Here is a 15,866-nt window from a genome sequence, read left to right as displayed (position 1 = left end):
AAAGCTGCTGAGAGGCCTAAAAAAGCCAGGATGGGTCCACAACCTTCATCCACAACCAACGTTCTGACAAAGCTCATCCACTAGTGTGATCAGTGCCATCTGGGTTCCATGTTCAGTCCTAAGCACTGATTTAAAAAGGGTCCAGCAAATTCATTTCTTTTAGAATTCTCCATGGGATTATGTTTAGCCTTTGATCCTGGAGACAATATACAGATTTCATGACTAGATAGATTTATTCTTCATCAGTTTATTCACTTTACCAAATTTTATGCCAGCAAATTTGAATGGTTTAGTTTGGCATATCTAAATAAGTTTTTCCTTTCGTCTATCCTGAATTTCCAACCTTGGTATTTCGTTAGATAAGTAAATTTAGATAAATAAACAAATAAATTAGATAAATTACTATTAAGTAACTATTAAATTAAGTAAATACTATTCTGTATCAAGGAAAAAACTGCCAAGTTGATTTCCCCCCCCCACATCATCCATATTTTTTATTCCAACTTCTTAAAAATTAAACAAATCTGTATGGACATTTGCTCATTCATTTTAGTCGATATCACAACCGATTACAATACCCAACTTTTTTAGATTTATCCATTCTTTCATAAATACCTTTTTTGCAGTGTAAAAATTGTTTCATTATCACCATCTTCATTAAGTCTCTCTTTAAACAGAACCGCAAACTCGCTTTCTCTACTTGCCTCTCAGGAATCACATTCTCATTTCTGTTTCAGAGCCAGTTGTATATGCATCTGACCAACTACTCTGTGAATAAGCATAATGAGCATTTTGAACGGGATGAAACAGAAGATAAAGGCAGTAAGCGCTCTATAAAGTGGTTTACTGAGTTTCTGCAAACAAATCACCTTGACGTTTCCAAATTCTGGAATGATATTTCAGTAAGAGAAAACTAATACGCAATAGATGTTCTATGTTCGGTCGTCATAATGCTCTGTACCGTTCCTCCTGAACTGGGACATACTATGGATTTTGATGCAACGGAAGTCCTTATTTAATTTTTTTTTTAATACGGCAGAACTGTTATATGTAGAATCTTGTCATTATGTCAAAGGGGGGAAATGGGCAAAATACCAGATTTATTTTCCCAAGAAACTGAATAATAACGTTTTGAATTAATTATTAGAATCCTTTGGCAGTCCTGATTAGATCCTAGATATTCTTTGCCCTTGAATTTTTGTGATTTAGAGCCCAGCCAACAATCAATTCTTATTTTGTTAGAGTCTGTCTTATTTTGCTGTTTAATGTTTTTCTGTAAAATTCAAATAAACACAATAATGATGCTATTCTGCTATCCTTATCTTTTTGCACAATCTCTCAGGAGTTAGTGGTGAAGACACTTATAGTAGCAGAACCACATGTTCTTCATGCTTATCGCATGTGTAGACCAGGGCAGTCTCCTGGAAGTGACAGCGTTTGCTTTGAAGTTCTGGGATTTGATATTCTGCTGGACAAGAAACTCAAGCCATGGCTACTAGAGGTGAGCAGCTTTACAATAATTTCAATAAGTGTATAAAGGTTAAAAAAACAACAACTGGTATGCCACTCAGTATCATTGTTGACTTAAAAATAAGATATTCTCATTTAACCCCTAGAAGTGGAGTCGATGACTCAGCAGTTAAAGATGTTGAGCTTGTCAGCTGAAAGCTGATAGCCTGGATTTGAAACTTGAGCACCACGCAATGGGGTGAGCTCCCATTACTTGTCCCAGTTCCTGCCAATCTAGCAGTTCTCAAAAGCATGCAAATGTGAGTAGATAATTAGGTACCACTTTGGTGGGAAGATTACAGTGTTCCGTGTGCCTCCGCATATAGTCATGCTGGCCACATGACCACAGGAGTGTCTTGGGACAACGCTGGCTCCCTCAGCTAAGAAACGGAGATGTGCACTGCCCCTGAGAGTCGGACACGACTGGACAGGGGTTTATATATTACACATTAAAAAATAGAATTAAGAGGGTGACTTGAAGTGAGCTGTGCAATCAAATATGGCTCCTGAAAATACATACTCTGTACATACATGCATTAATACATGAACATGTATGTGTACACCTGTAATATCATATTTTGCTGTGTGGTGATTAAAAGCCCTGATCTAGAGGCTGGGAGAGCATGAGTTCCATTCCTGCCTTAGGCACAGAGCCAACTGGTTGACTTTGAGCCAGTCATTTTCTGTTCTTCCTAGGGAGAAGGCAGGGCTTCATCCTGCAGTGGAGTAATTTGGGATGATAATCATGACAATGATTATGATGACAGCTGTTACTCATCTAACTTGCGGTTAAGTAGCAGCTTTTTAGATCAAGGCTGATATTTTTAGAAATGTACCATAAAAATATTTTCAGACGAAACATGATAGGGACAATATTAGTTGCATTTTTGAACCATGAATCAGAACCTCTTTTCTCCAGCTATGCTCACATATTTTTTTCTCTAGCAGAAGCGTGTATGTCATCTCACAAGTATTTTTCACCATCTAGTGGATAAAACATGAAATGTTCTATTCCAAATAAAGTAATCTTGTCTGTTTTGTTTCATCTTTGATTTGTCTGGATAATAATGTATCAGCAATATATGAATAGAGAGAGATCTATACTGTAAAGGGTTCCATGTTGAGCAGAACCTGTTTCTTCAGGGTCCTGGTGACCCTAGTATGGTCAGGAACGTCTTCAACTGCCTTTACATTTCAAGAAATTTAAAGAATGTAAATAAATTACAGATAGATTAATGTGCTTGAAAGTAGTTCTCCATCAGATGTGTTGACCTCTACTTTCAGGATCTCTAGTCAATGTTGAGTAGAGGAACAAGGGATCTGTAGTTTAACACATCTCAATAACACCCAACTATAAAGCCACATAGTTGGGCATAGTTGTCAAGAAAGAAAGCTGTTAAAGAGAATGAATAAGATTCCCAGGTAAAATGTTGGAAAAATACAACCAAGTGGTTGGAAATAAGGAGGTGCCTTCAGGAAGTGGACAAAAGAAGAAAACTATGGTTAGGAAAGAGTGGTAACAGATTCTAGACTGAGGCTTACTCCTGGGTGATGAAATGGTAACTGTAGCTAGGAATGGCTTTTTTCAATTTGGTGTTACATCAACTTGAGAACTTATAATTTACATCCAAACTTGATTGATTGATTGATTGATTGATTGATTGATTGATTGATTGATTGATTGATTGATTGATTGATTCATTCATTCATTCATTCATTCATTCATATTATTTTATATGCCACCCATCTCACTCCACAAAGCAACTCTGATACCAGAATGCATTGTAATATATTCTGCGTTGATAATCTGAATTTTCCAAACTGCAGAGGCTTGCAGTTAAGTGAAGCCAGTAAAGAAGAATATACAAACGTAATGCTCGTTGATTAAGAATTTGCTTTGGGGTCCAGTTTAAAATATTAGTGTTTAAAAGCCTACCATCAAAACTATCTTAACAAATCTGTTCACACTTTTCCTATTCTCAGGATCTAAGCTGGGGGGGGGGGAAAGAGACTGTTACACTCCAATATTGCTAGCCTACAACTCTCAACAGTCATAGGCAATACAGTCAATGGAGCGATACTAGAAGTCATAATTTTGCAACTTCCAAAACACTACAGATTCTCCAACTGAACTAGCACAATTGGACATAAGGAGTGTTTGCTTGAATGTCAAACCTGAAAATAAATTAGTCTCATCCAAATGGAAATATGGCAAAGTATGCTTAAAATATTTTTAGTATAATAATGTAGCAAGTTTTGGCTTATCCCCAACTCTGGGAGATAAAATTTTAAGCAGCTTAGTATTTGTGAGAATTGAGTATTGTGGCTTAACATCTTCCTTCCTGTTGGCAAGAGAGGAGAGTGCATTGTAATTATTATTTTCTGCCAGAATACATATTTGGATTGCAGAAACCTATGAACATTATATTAAGCAACAAAAGCACAAGATCAAAAGTGGATTTTGTGAAGCATTTTGTCTAGTTTTCGATTCCTACTGGTATTAGGGGAATTCAAATTCAAAACCCAAAATATAACTGCCTTTTTGCTGCTTGAGAAAATGCCAGTAGCAAAACTTTTACAGTGAATTTGTGGAACTGCTGACTTGGTATTGCAAAAGGAAGATAATTTCTAGCTCCATGTAAATGCACTAATAGCTATAGTCCCCAAGATATTGAACATCACCTAATGTCTTCATCATTGTGGTGTGTTCATATTGTGGTGAGCCGCATTATTATGACCTGTAGGACACTACAGAAATAATTGATCGGTCTAGCTAATTCGATCAAAATGATGCAGAAGATGATTTGCTGTTGAAATAGGTTACCATAAAGTACATATGATAGCTTACATGCAGTAGTTCAGATTTACTCCATGAAATATTCTGTAGCAGAAATGGAGAATTTGAGGTTCATCAGATGTTATTAAACTACAATTTCAAATATCCATTACAATTGGCCACACTGCCTGGCAGGGTGGATAATAATCAATTTTTTTAAAAAAAAATTAAAAAATGGATTTTTAAAAATCTTTTATCAAATTTATTTTAATAAAATGCTTTTGGAGTAAAAATCTATCTAAACATAGTTTTCTATTTAAGATACATTAATAATTTAGTTTATTCAACATGGAGTTTAGTTATGTAGCACGGGGCTGTATATTCTGCAATATTTACATTTTTGGTAAACTCAATCCAAGCTTTGCAAGCTGAGATAACATGTACTGCATTGATGCATTCACACAATTTCAGAGTAATCATGAGATAAATCATAAAATAAAGTTCAGGATTTTTTTTTTATCCCATCGTTTTGCAAATCTATGTATACTACAAACTGTACGATTGTTTGAAGAAAAGTGCATCTGTATCAGGCTCTAATTAAATAAAAGAATTTGAGTAGTTTTCCAACTATTGTGTTTCCCCGAAAGTAAGACCTGGTCTTATATTATTTTTGCCTCCAAAAGAGGCATTAGGTCTTATTTTTTTGGGGGGGGATGTCTTATATTTTTTGTGACACCTGCCTCACCTTGCGTTGGCGGCACCAACAGCTTCATGCCGCAGGGACCTGCGTGGCTGCCGGCCCACTTTTTATTATTATTTTTTATATAATATTTTATTAGTTTTCTAATTTTACAATTAATATTTAAAAAGCAACGTGGTGGCTGTGTTAATATTTCAATAACATACATAAATCTTTAGTACAAATCTCAAGTTACAACATCAGATATTTTCTCTCTTTTTCCTTCAATATCTACTATCTCATATTAGGCTAATATAGTTCTTATTATTATCAACTAAGTAAAAACATCATTATTACATGTATCAATAATTTTTAGCTTATACATACTGTATCTTAATTGTGTTTGCACTCAATCCTTATATACAATCAATGTCCTGTTATTTCTTTTTCCCCAAGCTTTAATTTCCCATCAATATTCATGTTAACATTTGATATTTATAATTTCCAAACTTTAGGTAACCAAAGTTTCCCTTTTCTCAACTTCTTTTTTCCATTTTTCATAACAAAATCTAATATTCTAAATACACATCTTATCTATTTGAGTATAGTCTTGTTCTAAAGTTATCTATCCATATTAAACCATCTAATTAATAATACAGTATCCCCTTCAATAAATCAAAGCCATTAATTTTTCGTTTGGGTTTAATTTTTCTGGTAATATCTTTTATCTCATATTAAGCAAACAGAATTCTTATTTTCAATTGATTTCTAAATATTTTAAATTAGGTGACCAAAATTCCCCTTATCTCAACTTTTCCCTTTTCCCCTTTTCATACCAAAGTCTATTTATCTTGTTACACATCTTACCTATTTAATTATAGTGATACTTTATTTTCTAAAAGTTATGTATTTTCCACCATATTCAACCCTCTAATTAGTAATATGAAATGCACTCTAATAAATCAAAACCCTAATTTTCTTCAGCCTTACTCTGGGTTTTTTCCTTTGTCAAGTAGTCTTCCATGTCAATGCATTTAAACCATCAAATAGTTCTCCCTCTATTATTATATATATTATTTGAAATAAGAAAGACCATTTAATTGCAGTTTTTTGGGAAGAACTAATCCACTTGTATTCATTTGATCGCCTCCCTATTACTCCAATTTCCCAAGATTATCGTGATAGGTTTATCTTCCATTCAATCTGTTCTTCTTCTCCTCAAAATTCTTCTGATTTATATAGAAACTCTTTTCCATTTTCAGTGTTGTCACTCCCTTTTCTGAATTTTCCGTTGGTTGGATTTGTTGGTCAATTAAGTCCTCTGTCTTAGTGTTTGGTTGTTCCACTTCTGTTATTTTCTGTATTGTTAGTTCTTTGGTTGTAGTCAAAATCTGGGTTTGTATATCTAAGCTGGCATCTTGTTCCTTTATGTTGCATCTTATTTTGTCACAAGCTGAGAGAATAGTTTCGTGTATTGATTTCAACATGGAAAGGTTTTTTTCCTGATCTTCATCCATATTCTCTTAATAGTGTATTAAGTTGAAGACTTCAGAATCAAACGTTAAAAATAGTTCAAACAGGCCAAATATGTCACTCAGAAGTTCTCTATTACAGCTGAGTTTCTCACAGGTGGTATCTGTCAAGGTCAGAAGAGTTTTATCTTGAGTCTGGGCTTCAAGCCAAATCTCTTTTAGGCAATAACAAGTTGTAATACCATACTTCGCCAGAAGATGTCACCGATGCCATTTAAAACTTTAAGTACAAAGTTTTTATGCGAGTTTTTCAAGTTTTATTTCTTTTTTTTTAAATTAAAACAAACATCTCCAGTAAGAATAGGAAAACTTTTAGTCCCCAAGTTTCCAAAACATATAGATCCAGTTAGATTAAAATTGTTCCTATAATTGCTTTAATTCCCCTGGGTAGTTAGTCGCCGCTTTTCTTGGATGGTGGGGTAGATATTCCCTTCCTTCTCTCCTCACAGGGGGAAGAATACTTTGGGCAGCTTTTACAGGAGAAAGTACTTAAAGTCTTAAAGAGAAGATCAGATCTCACCCAGTTTCATCCGTGTTGCTTTAAAGGTGCTTGATGGTAATTTTGACTTCAGCTGTCAGCAGCTTAGTGACGAGCCTTATGGCCGGTCTTTCCCTTGCCGATTCAATTATTCATTTTTTCTGTGAGAAGGAATAATATCCTCATATATCACCTTTTTTTCCTACTAACCACTAATAAGCTTCTGCATACACATATATTCCCATGCTTTTCAGATTTGTTTTGGTTTTAATAGCTTTACATTATTAGTTTTATATAAAAATTAAATTTTAATAATACTTATCATGTAAACATTTTGAAATGTGAATTAAAATGTGTTACACTGCACAGTGCAAATGTTTACGCGTTCTTTGCCTGTGATTGAGGGTTCATGCTCCAATTATAATAGCAAATAGCTAAACAATACAGGCAAAGTAAATGCATTTTATATGTAACATTATTTTGGATATTTCACATGCCATAAAATTTGTAGCATGTGTGTAAATCTTACCTCCTTTACAATAAAAGGATTTTTTTTTCAGATAGCAAAATATGATTACTTGGTACGTTTGCAAGTAAGGATCTTGAAAATTTGGTCTGGGATACATGCATATATATGAGTGATGGAATGTTTTGTACATACTATTTTTTGTATTTAACATTCCTGAAAATGTTCTTCCTTTTTTTTTTTTCATTTTCTCAGATTAATCGAGCTCCCAGCTTTGGTACTGACCAGAAAATTGATTATGATGTGAAAAAAGGTGTCCTTTTGAATGCATTACAGCTTCTCAACATCAGGTAAATATGCATAAGCTAGTTATTATTTATTATGGTTATAAAAAAATTGAGGTACATTTACCATATTTTCCCAAAAAATGTTTTCATACAATTTAAGTTAAACCCTTTGACTTTTGAGTATTTAATCCAAATACAGTATAATACAATCTTTGTCATTACTGGAAAAGAGTAAGTTAAATCCTAGTTTGATCCAAACGGTCTGGCCAGATTTTTATGAAGTAATTTCTTGAGGCAGAAGAAGATTGTGTTCATGTCTCTATTTTCCATCTGATTGGACTAAGAAGATTACAATGAAACTGGTATTACTGTATATCTGTGCATATTCTCTTAGAGTGTGAAAATGCCTAGAGCCATAGGATTTCTTTTTTAAACAGCTTATTATAAATGAGGCCTCTGAGGACATTTTGTATTCCTCTAGTCTAGTTGATGTTAGGAATTCCAATATCTTGTTTGGTACCATTTGTCCAGTGTCTTTAGGAGGAGTTAGTTGTTCAGGTATTACCAGGTGAAGCATCTGAAAGCAGCATGGTATTGCAGTTGCCAGGTGTTATATCAGGGCCTGACATTAACAACCAACTGAGGAGGATTGTTTCTGAGGAGAACTTATTTCTGATAGTTCATTGTCTGGCTGACAGAGATAGCTCCCATCTGCTCTATCCTGGGGAGAGTGGTTGTAGTAGTAGCAACTTTTTCCCCTCCATTGTAGCTTGTCGGTACCAAGCACTCATTGGCTTACCAGTGCAGGTAAATGAAAACAGAAAGGGTATCTTGGAATAGCTGCCATGTAAGAAAAGGAAGAAAATGGGCGGCCTCTACTTCTGCAACCATGGTAAATGGGCGGCCTCTACTTCTGCAACCATGGATATTTGTGCTTCTCCATCTGGGAGGTTGGTAGGTATGGGAAAAAAGCGAGCTTGCTAGTCATTAGCAAATAAAGATAGCCCTGGACTCTAACATCATTGTGCCAAAAAAGTTGAAAACTCCACTTGGGTAGCTTTTGTTGATCCTGTCAAGTATTTTCTTTTCAGGACAAGTGATAAAAGAAAAAATTTAGCCAAGCAAAAAGCAGAAGCTCAGAAGAGACTGTACGGCCAAGGGTCAATGAAAAGGCTGTCCCCTATATCTTCTGACTGGGAAAAGCAACGGCGTTCCCTAGAAAGGAGGAGAGAAGAACTGGTAATTTAAAACATCTATGTATATATAAATGAAGGAGCCATGTTTTCTACCTTTTTCTCTAGCGGTATGTTCAGTCATTTCCACATGTTCTTGGCTTCCAGAAAGAGAGACTTGCACAAGTACGCAGGCAGATCTCCAAAGAAGAGCATGAAAACAGGCACATGGGAAACTATAGGTAACTATGTAATCCCTAGATTCCTAATTCAAAGTATATCTTGGATTCATTTGATTTAAAATGGAATTCACTTTGCTTGTATCATGCTTACGTAAAGGTGCTTTCTTCTTTAATGATGAAATGGGCTAATAATAATAGACCTTAGGATGGGTGTAAGCTATTTATTCTCAAAATACTATTGCCAACAACATGATGAATCATGGTTATACAGTTCTCTGAGATATTTATTTCCTCTGTTCAGAGAGAATTCTTTCCTGGCTAAAATGGAAGTTTAGTGTGAAATCAAAGCCATAACTAAGCCAACTTTCTTAAACAACATTTTCCCCAATCGAACTCAGATTATAAAAATAAGATCTTACTGAGGTTTTTTTTGTTAAACTTTAAGACAGATTTTGAGATATGTCACTATCAGCCTATGGTTCTGTTGATGGCCTACAGAAGAAAGTCTTGTCATGCATCATAAATTCCTTAAGAGTCATGATAGCTCTTTTTAAAAAATGAGATACAAAAATGTGTTTCTTCTGAAAAGAATCTTAAAACCCAATATGAGGAAAGATGAAAAAATGAAAACTAGTTCTAAGAGCTTTATAATGTGTTTTACTGGCCTGGGATAACCGTTGGTTATCTGATTGCTCCCCAATTAAAAAGGAAAAAAAAGCTGAAATCGAATAAAATTGCAGATAAAATTGATTGCATGCTGTTGCATAAGATCTTATAAAATTTATAGTAAGGGTAGAGGAAATTTGGGCTGTGTTAATTTTTTACTATCTCGATTTTTAAATTTGCACTTTTTCAGCCCTTGCAGCATAATGAAAAATTGTACATATTATCTGCTACCTGCAAAGGTTGCTAATCTCTGAACTTGTTTAGACAGATCAATAAAATAAAGTTTAGAACTGGGTTTTTTCATTGTTAAACCTCTCCCCATCTACCTGGTTTCCGGAATTAGATTTTCCTGATACTAACTTGTTAGCTTGAAATCAGAAAAAAAAATCATGATTAATATTTCTGATATCTTAATCTGGTAATGTGTGCAATATAGTGTTTTTGGAAGCTTTTTGTTAGAACTTTTCCTTTGATGGATATAATGTTAAATATTTTTATTACTGTGTTTTGTTTAATATTTCATTTGTTCCAGAAATTTGGGTGACGTGTTTTGTTTTTTTTAAAAGTTTTATTATTATTTTTTAACAGAGTTCAATAATAATTATTCTACAAAAGCGCATTGTCTGAATACCTTATTTACTAATACAAATTAAATTCCTAATCCCTAAATCTTTTCTCTAACCATTGATAAAATAGGTCCCAAGTTTGAAAATATTCTGTTTCTTCTTTTTCTTTCAACCTTAAACCTTAAACCTCTGTCCATTTCCGTACAGTCTAATATTTTTTTGATTATTTCTTCTTCTGGTGGTATTTCTTCGTTCTTCAATATTGTGCAAATATAATTCTTGCCGCTGTTATCACATGTAGAATCAAATATGTACTTTGCTTATCAAGTTTTTCTGGCATTATACCAAGTTATAATTCAGATTTATAGTCTATGTGTTTCTCTAACATTTTTTCTAACCAAGTGTGGATTATTGTCCAGTATCTCCTTGCTTTAACACATGTCCACCACATATGATAAGTACTGGTTTGTGTTTATATTTCCAACATTTCTCCGACATATTTTTAAACATTTTTGCTAATCTTGTTGGTGGCAAATGCCATCTATAAAACATTTTATATAAGTTTTCTTTGTATGAAGCTGCCATTGTCAATTTATAGTGTCTTTCCCACAAACTTTGCCATTTTTCTAAGTCTATATTATATCCAAAATTCTTTGCCCGTACTATCATTGTCTCTTTTACTTGTTCATCTTCCATTTTGAAATTTAATAAGGAATTATACATTTTTTTGATTAACTTTTCATCAGAAGTTAATAATGTCTGATCAAACATAGTCTGTTCTTTGTAAAATCCATACTGTTTAATATCTTTATCGTATCTGACTTTAATTTGTAAATGTGACCACCATGTTAAATCGATGCTCTGATTTTCCATCTCTTGCCTGGATTTTAAGTTCCCTCCAGAATTTAGAATATCTTTGTATGTCCATATTTTATCGAGACTGACTAGATTTGGATGTACGAATGCTTCCATTGTTGAAAGCCATCCTGGAATTTTCAAATAAATTTTACATTTTATTTTTTCCCAAGTTAATAATAATGCATTTCTAATGTAGTGGCTTTGGAAGTATTTATGTATTTTATTTTTTCCGTACCATAGAAAAGCATGCCAACCAAGTTGCAGGTCATGGCCCTCCAGATACAGCAATCTTTTATTTTTAAGAGTTATCCATTCTTTTATCCATGTTAACATTGATGCTTGATAATATAAAACCCAATCTGGCAAGCCAAAGCCTCCATTTCCCTTGGCTTCTTGTAACATTTTCAATTTAATTCTAGCTTTCTTTCCTTGCCAGATAAATTTTTGAATTAAAGAGTTTAAATCTTCAAAGAATTTTTTCTCCAGTTTTATAGGTATTGTTTGAAATAAAAATAATATTTTTTGGTAATATATTCATTTTCACCGTAGCAATTCTTCCTAACATCGACAGTTGAAGATTCTTCTATTTTTCCAAATCAAGCTTTATTTGGTTTAACAATTTAATGTAATTATCTTCTTTCATTGTTGAACATCTTGCTCTTAAATATATCCCAAATATTTGACCTTTTTGACTATTTGCAATTCTATTTTTTCTGATAATTTCCTCTATCATATTGAAAAAAGTCTTAGGTAAACTTTTTCTTCCTTGTTTCCCTGATTTATTGCTTTTATAGTCTAATGTCCCATCTACTATTGCATTGAAATCCCCAATTAAGCATATATTTTGATATTCCATTTCTACTATTTTTCTGTGAAGGTTTTGATAAAATTCTTCTTGTTTATTATTTGGTGGATATATTGCTATCAAAAGTATCTGTTTTTGATTTAAAAATATTTCTACCATTAATATTCTTCCTTCTTCATCTGCATAAATCATTTTGGAATCTATTGTTTCTTTGACATATATAACTACTCTTTTTTTTGTTGAGCTGATGTATAATAAAGTTTTCCAAGTTTTGGATTTTTCAAAAATTTATGATGTTGTTTTTTATGTGTGTTTCTTGCAAACAAATTATATCAATGTTTAATTTCTGTAGTTTGAAAATTCTTTTCCTTTTTGATGGGGAATTCAGTCCATTTATATTCACTGAAAAAATTCCATTTTCCTTCTCCATTTTGGTTTACTTATATTTAGGTCTTGTTGATCTTGTTATCATCTGCTGTTTTACTATTCCCTCATCTTCTTGATTCATCTTTTCTTTTTCCTCTTCCACCTGTGTAATTGTTTCCTCTATTGTTTGTTCTGTCTATTTCTGGCTTTTTCCATCCTCTTGTTGATATTGTGTTCTTTCTCCCAGAAATGCTCTATATCTTTCATCAAAATCCTGTGCCTTCCACACTGAGTCCAAACGATATCTTGTGTTATTTCAATTGATTAAAATCCCTTCTGGCATCAGCCATCTAAAATTTACTCCTTTTGCAATCAGCTTTGTAGTCAAGAAATGATTTTGTCTTCGAGTATCCCTTATTCTCTTGGGAATCTGTTTCAGCACTACTATTTCTTTATCTTTATATTGTAATAGATCATCTCTAACTCTTCTTAATATCTCATCCCTCATTGTTTTCTTCATAAATCTTACATGGACGTCTCTGGGCAATTTGTGTTTCCTTGCATAACTTGAATTCATTCTAAATATTTCATCCACTTCTTGCTGCATCTCTGGTATTTCCATTTCTAGGGCCTCTGCTAATAGATTAATAATCACTTCTGCTATATTTTCCTCTTTATCTGGAATCTCAAATAGTGTACTGCCTTCTCCATTTCCAAAGCAGCAACTGCTCCTTCTAGGTTTTGGTTTGCTTGTTCTAATCTTTTATTCTCTGTCATTAGTGCTTCAATTTTTCCCTAGTATCTTCTGATTGATCTTCCACCTTCTGAATTCTTTGTTCATTTTTAAGGATCATTTGTTGGTCAATCTCAAATTGTGTCTTTATGTCTAGCATTTGTTCGTTTAGCTTATCAAGGTTGCTTTTTGTTTCTTGATGATTCTTCTGCATCATTTCTTGCATTAATTGTAAGGTCTCATGCATCTCTTTTTGGAGGTTGTTTGCCTTCTCTCGTTGTAACATTGCTTCAATAGATCCCTGACTTGCTGGACTGGATGTTCCAGAAGAGGGTGCAGAAGCAGGTTTTTTTTGTAATTTAGTGAGATTTTGTGCACTCATTGTTCAATCAGGCAAATTTTGTAAATCCACAGGGAAAAGAGGAAAAAAAATGCCAATTGCTGTAGGCTATAATCGAATTTTAAAAAGACCCAGCTGTTTTAGGCTGAAATCCAACTTTAAAAAGAAGCCAACTATTTTAGGCTATAATCCAAGTTTAAAAGGGAGCCAACTGCTTTAGGCTATAATCCAAATTTAAAAAGCAGCCAACTGCTTTAGGCTATAATCCAGGTTTAGAAAGAGCCTAATCCAAATATTTCTGTCAGTTCAAAAATATTAAAGAAAAAAAGAAAATAAAAGAAAAAACCTGTCTCTAAATAGTTTCTATAATAGTTATGTCTAAAGTTGAAAGATGTAGTTAAAAAAAAATCTTTTTTTTGTAGAAACACAGGATGTTCTTTGTTTAGCACAGGTGTTGTTTCAAGGTCATCACTCTTCTGATTTTTTCTGTATTGTAGTATCTTCCCTCACCACTAGATGTCCTCATTAGTCATAGTGTCTCTATCCAGTAGTAAAACTTTTATTTAAAATGCTCTTTCACAACAAAATAAAAAAATCTTCCCAAATCCCAAAAATTAGCCAACAGATTATCATTTTTTTTCTTTTCAATCAGTCTCTAATGTTTTCGGCATATTTTTTATATTCCTCAATTTCGTTCCCCCATTCCAGATTTTTCACCGCTTTTAACTCTCTTCTTCCCAAGTCTTCCTGGGTTTTTTTACTTTTAAAAGTTATCCAACTCAGGGAATTATATTTTAAAAATCTATAGGGAAGAGAAATAAAGAAGAATCTGACCCAGATCAAACACATTGTTGACAGTCAGCTGTTCAGCAGCGCTGTTGCGGCTCTTTGCTTCTTCCCCAGCTGTCTGTGGCTTGGGCTGTCTGCGTACTTGCTGGCAGCCTTTCTCCCGCCTGTTTGAAGAGTTTCCTCGGTCCGTTTGGGCCAACCGCCGTTGGCTCCAAACTCCCAAGGTTTCCCTTCCACCTTGTTGCCTCTCCAGGGCGACTTTCTGACCTCTTTGGGTCTCCAGACGAAGTGAAATGGGACTAGGAAACCGGAGCTCCGGTTTCTTTCATCTGTGTCACCATGATGCCCCGGGTGGACTCCGACATTGTGTGTTTTAAGATGCCGTGGGAAACCAGGTTTTGAAGGATGGCATATAGCTGTAGCAATAACACTTAGACTTATATATCACTCTATGGTGCTTCACAGCACTCTCTGAGTGATTTACAATGTCAGCAAATTGCCCCCAACAATCTGGGTCTTTATTTTACCGACCTTGGAAGGATGGAAGGCTGAGTCAGCCTTGAGCCCGTCAAGATCAAAATCCAGACTGGGCAGAGTTAGCATGCAATACTGCATTCTAACTACTGAGCAACATTTTAAAGACACGTAATTAAAGTATCCTTAGCTGTCTGCTGTTGCTAGAAACTATAGGTTTTGGTGTGACTATAAGAAATTTAATCGACTTTCAGAATTGTTTAGGGGATTTAATTTTTCTTAATTAGTATGGGCAACTAATAAATACAGTATATTGGGAGAATTCAGCCCCAGCTCTTTTTTTAAAAGAGGCCCTAGGAAGCATTTCCATTTTATGCCATTGAAATCTAGTAATGTTCTTACTTTATTTTTAAATATTTTGATCACAAAAGAAACAACAAAAAGTTTGAGAATGTTAGTCCTTTCCCTTTCAACTTTTCATTATTAACCTCTGGCCACAAAAGCATTATTTGTAATAACATGGGTTGAATCATCTTTAGCAATACAATTGGGTAGTAATTTCGCTCCTCCCTGCATCTTCTAACTCTACCAAACGATAGTCTCAAGGTGTGTAAAATTTGTTACACTGCACGTAGCTTACTCTGTAATATGTTTTAAAACATACCATCACAGAGAAAAGTTGTATGCGTGAAAGAACTTCTTTTTCTCACACAAAACATCCATTACATATTGAGTGAGATTCCAAAGTAGTTGTAATACTTTGCATAATTATCTATGCAGCAGCTTTAATGTACCCAGTGTATTACAGAATTTGTAAATGGCAGAAGGAAAGGCAGGAATGTATCCTGAAGTCTGACACTTTTTTTGGTGTTATCCAGCAATCCAGCTAGATATTAATAATAAATTACAATTTGTGTGGTCGGTGGGGAACAGGGAACAGTTCATTTCAACTGAATAGAAAGGAGGAAATGGGTTATAATTGATAGTTCTTGTCAGAAAGAAAGTAGTGAGTGTCTGATGCAATTTTTGTGGTTTTTCTAATGTCCTTCTCAAACTCACTCTCCCTGTCTCTGAATTATGAATGCAATATATAATGTTTCATGTCTCATGCAAACCTGGTTGACATTACAGTGAGTATTTGAACACTTAAGCTTACTGTTTGTAGAAAGACAAGCTTTATTCCTATTT

At 34.0% G+C, this 15,866-nt stretch overlaps 1 protein-coding gene across 1 annotated transcript in view; it reads left to right on the top strand.

Moving 5' to 3' along the window:
• TTLL7 (tubulin tyrosine ligase like 7) overlaps positions 1-15,866 on the top strand; it is a 60,031-nt gene that overhangs the window by 9,845 nt on the left and 34,320 nt on the right. Inside the window, 5 exon segments of the mRNA XM_015823221.1 lie at positions 738-902; positions 1,343-1,501; positions 7,696-7,790; positions 8,819-8,966; positions 9,068-9,141. Coding sequence (XP_015678707.1) covers positions 738-902; positions 1,343-1,501; positions 7,696-7,790; positions 8,819-8,966; positions 9,068-9,141 — 641 coding nt within the window.

This window comes from Protobothrops mucrosquamatus, unplaced genomic scaffold, assembly GCF_001527695.2.
Source record: "Protobothrops mucrosquamatus isolate PMUCROS unplaced genomic scaffold, P.Mucros_1.0 scaffold1802, whole genome shotgun sequence".
Taxonomy (NCBI): domain Eukaryota; kingdom Metazoa; phylum Chordata; class Lepidosauria; order Squamata; family Viperidae; genus Protobothrops; species Protobothrops mucrosquamatus.
Note: the sequence above shows the minus strand (reverse complement) of the source record. Positions and strands in the feature narration are given on the sequence as shown.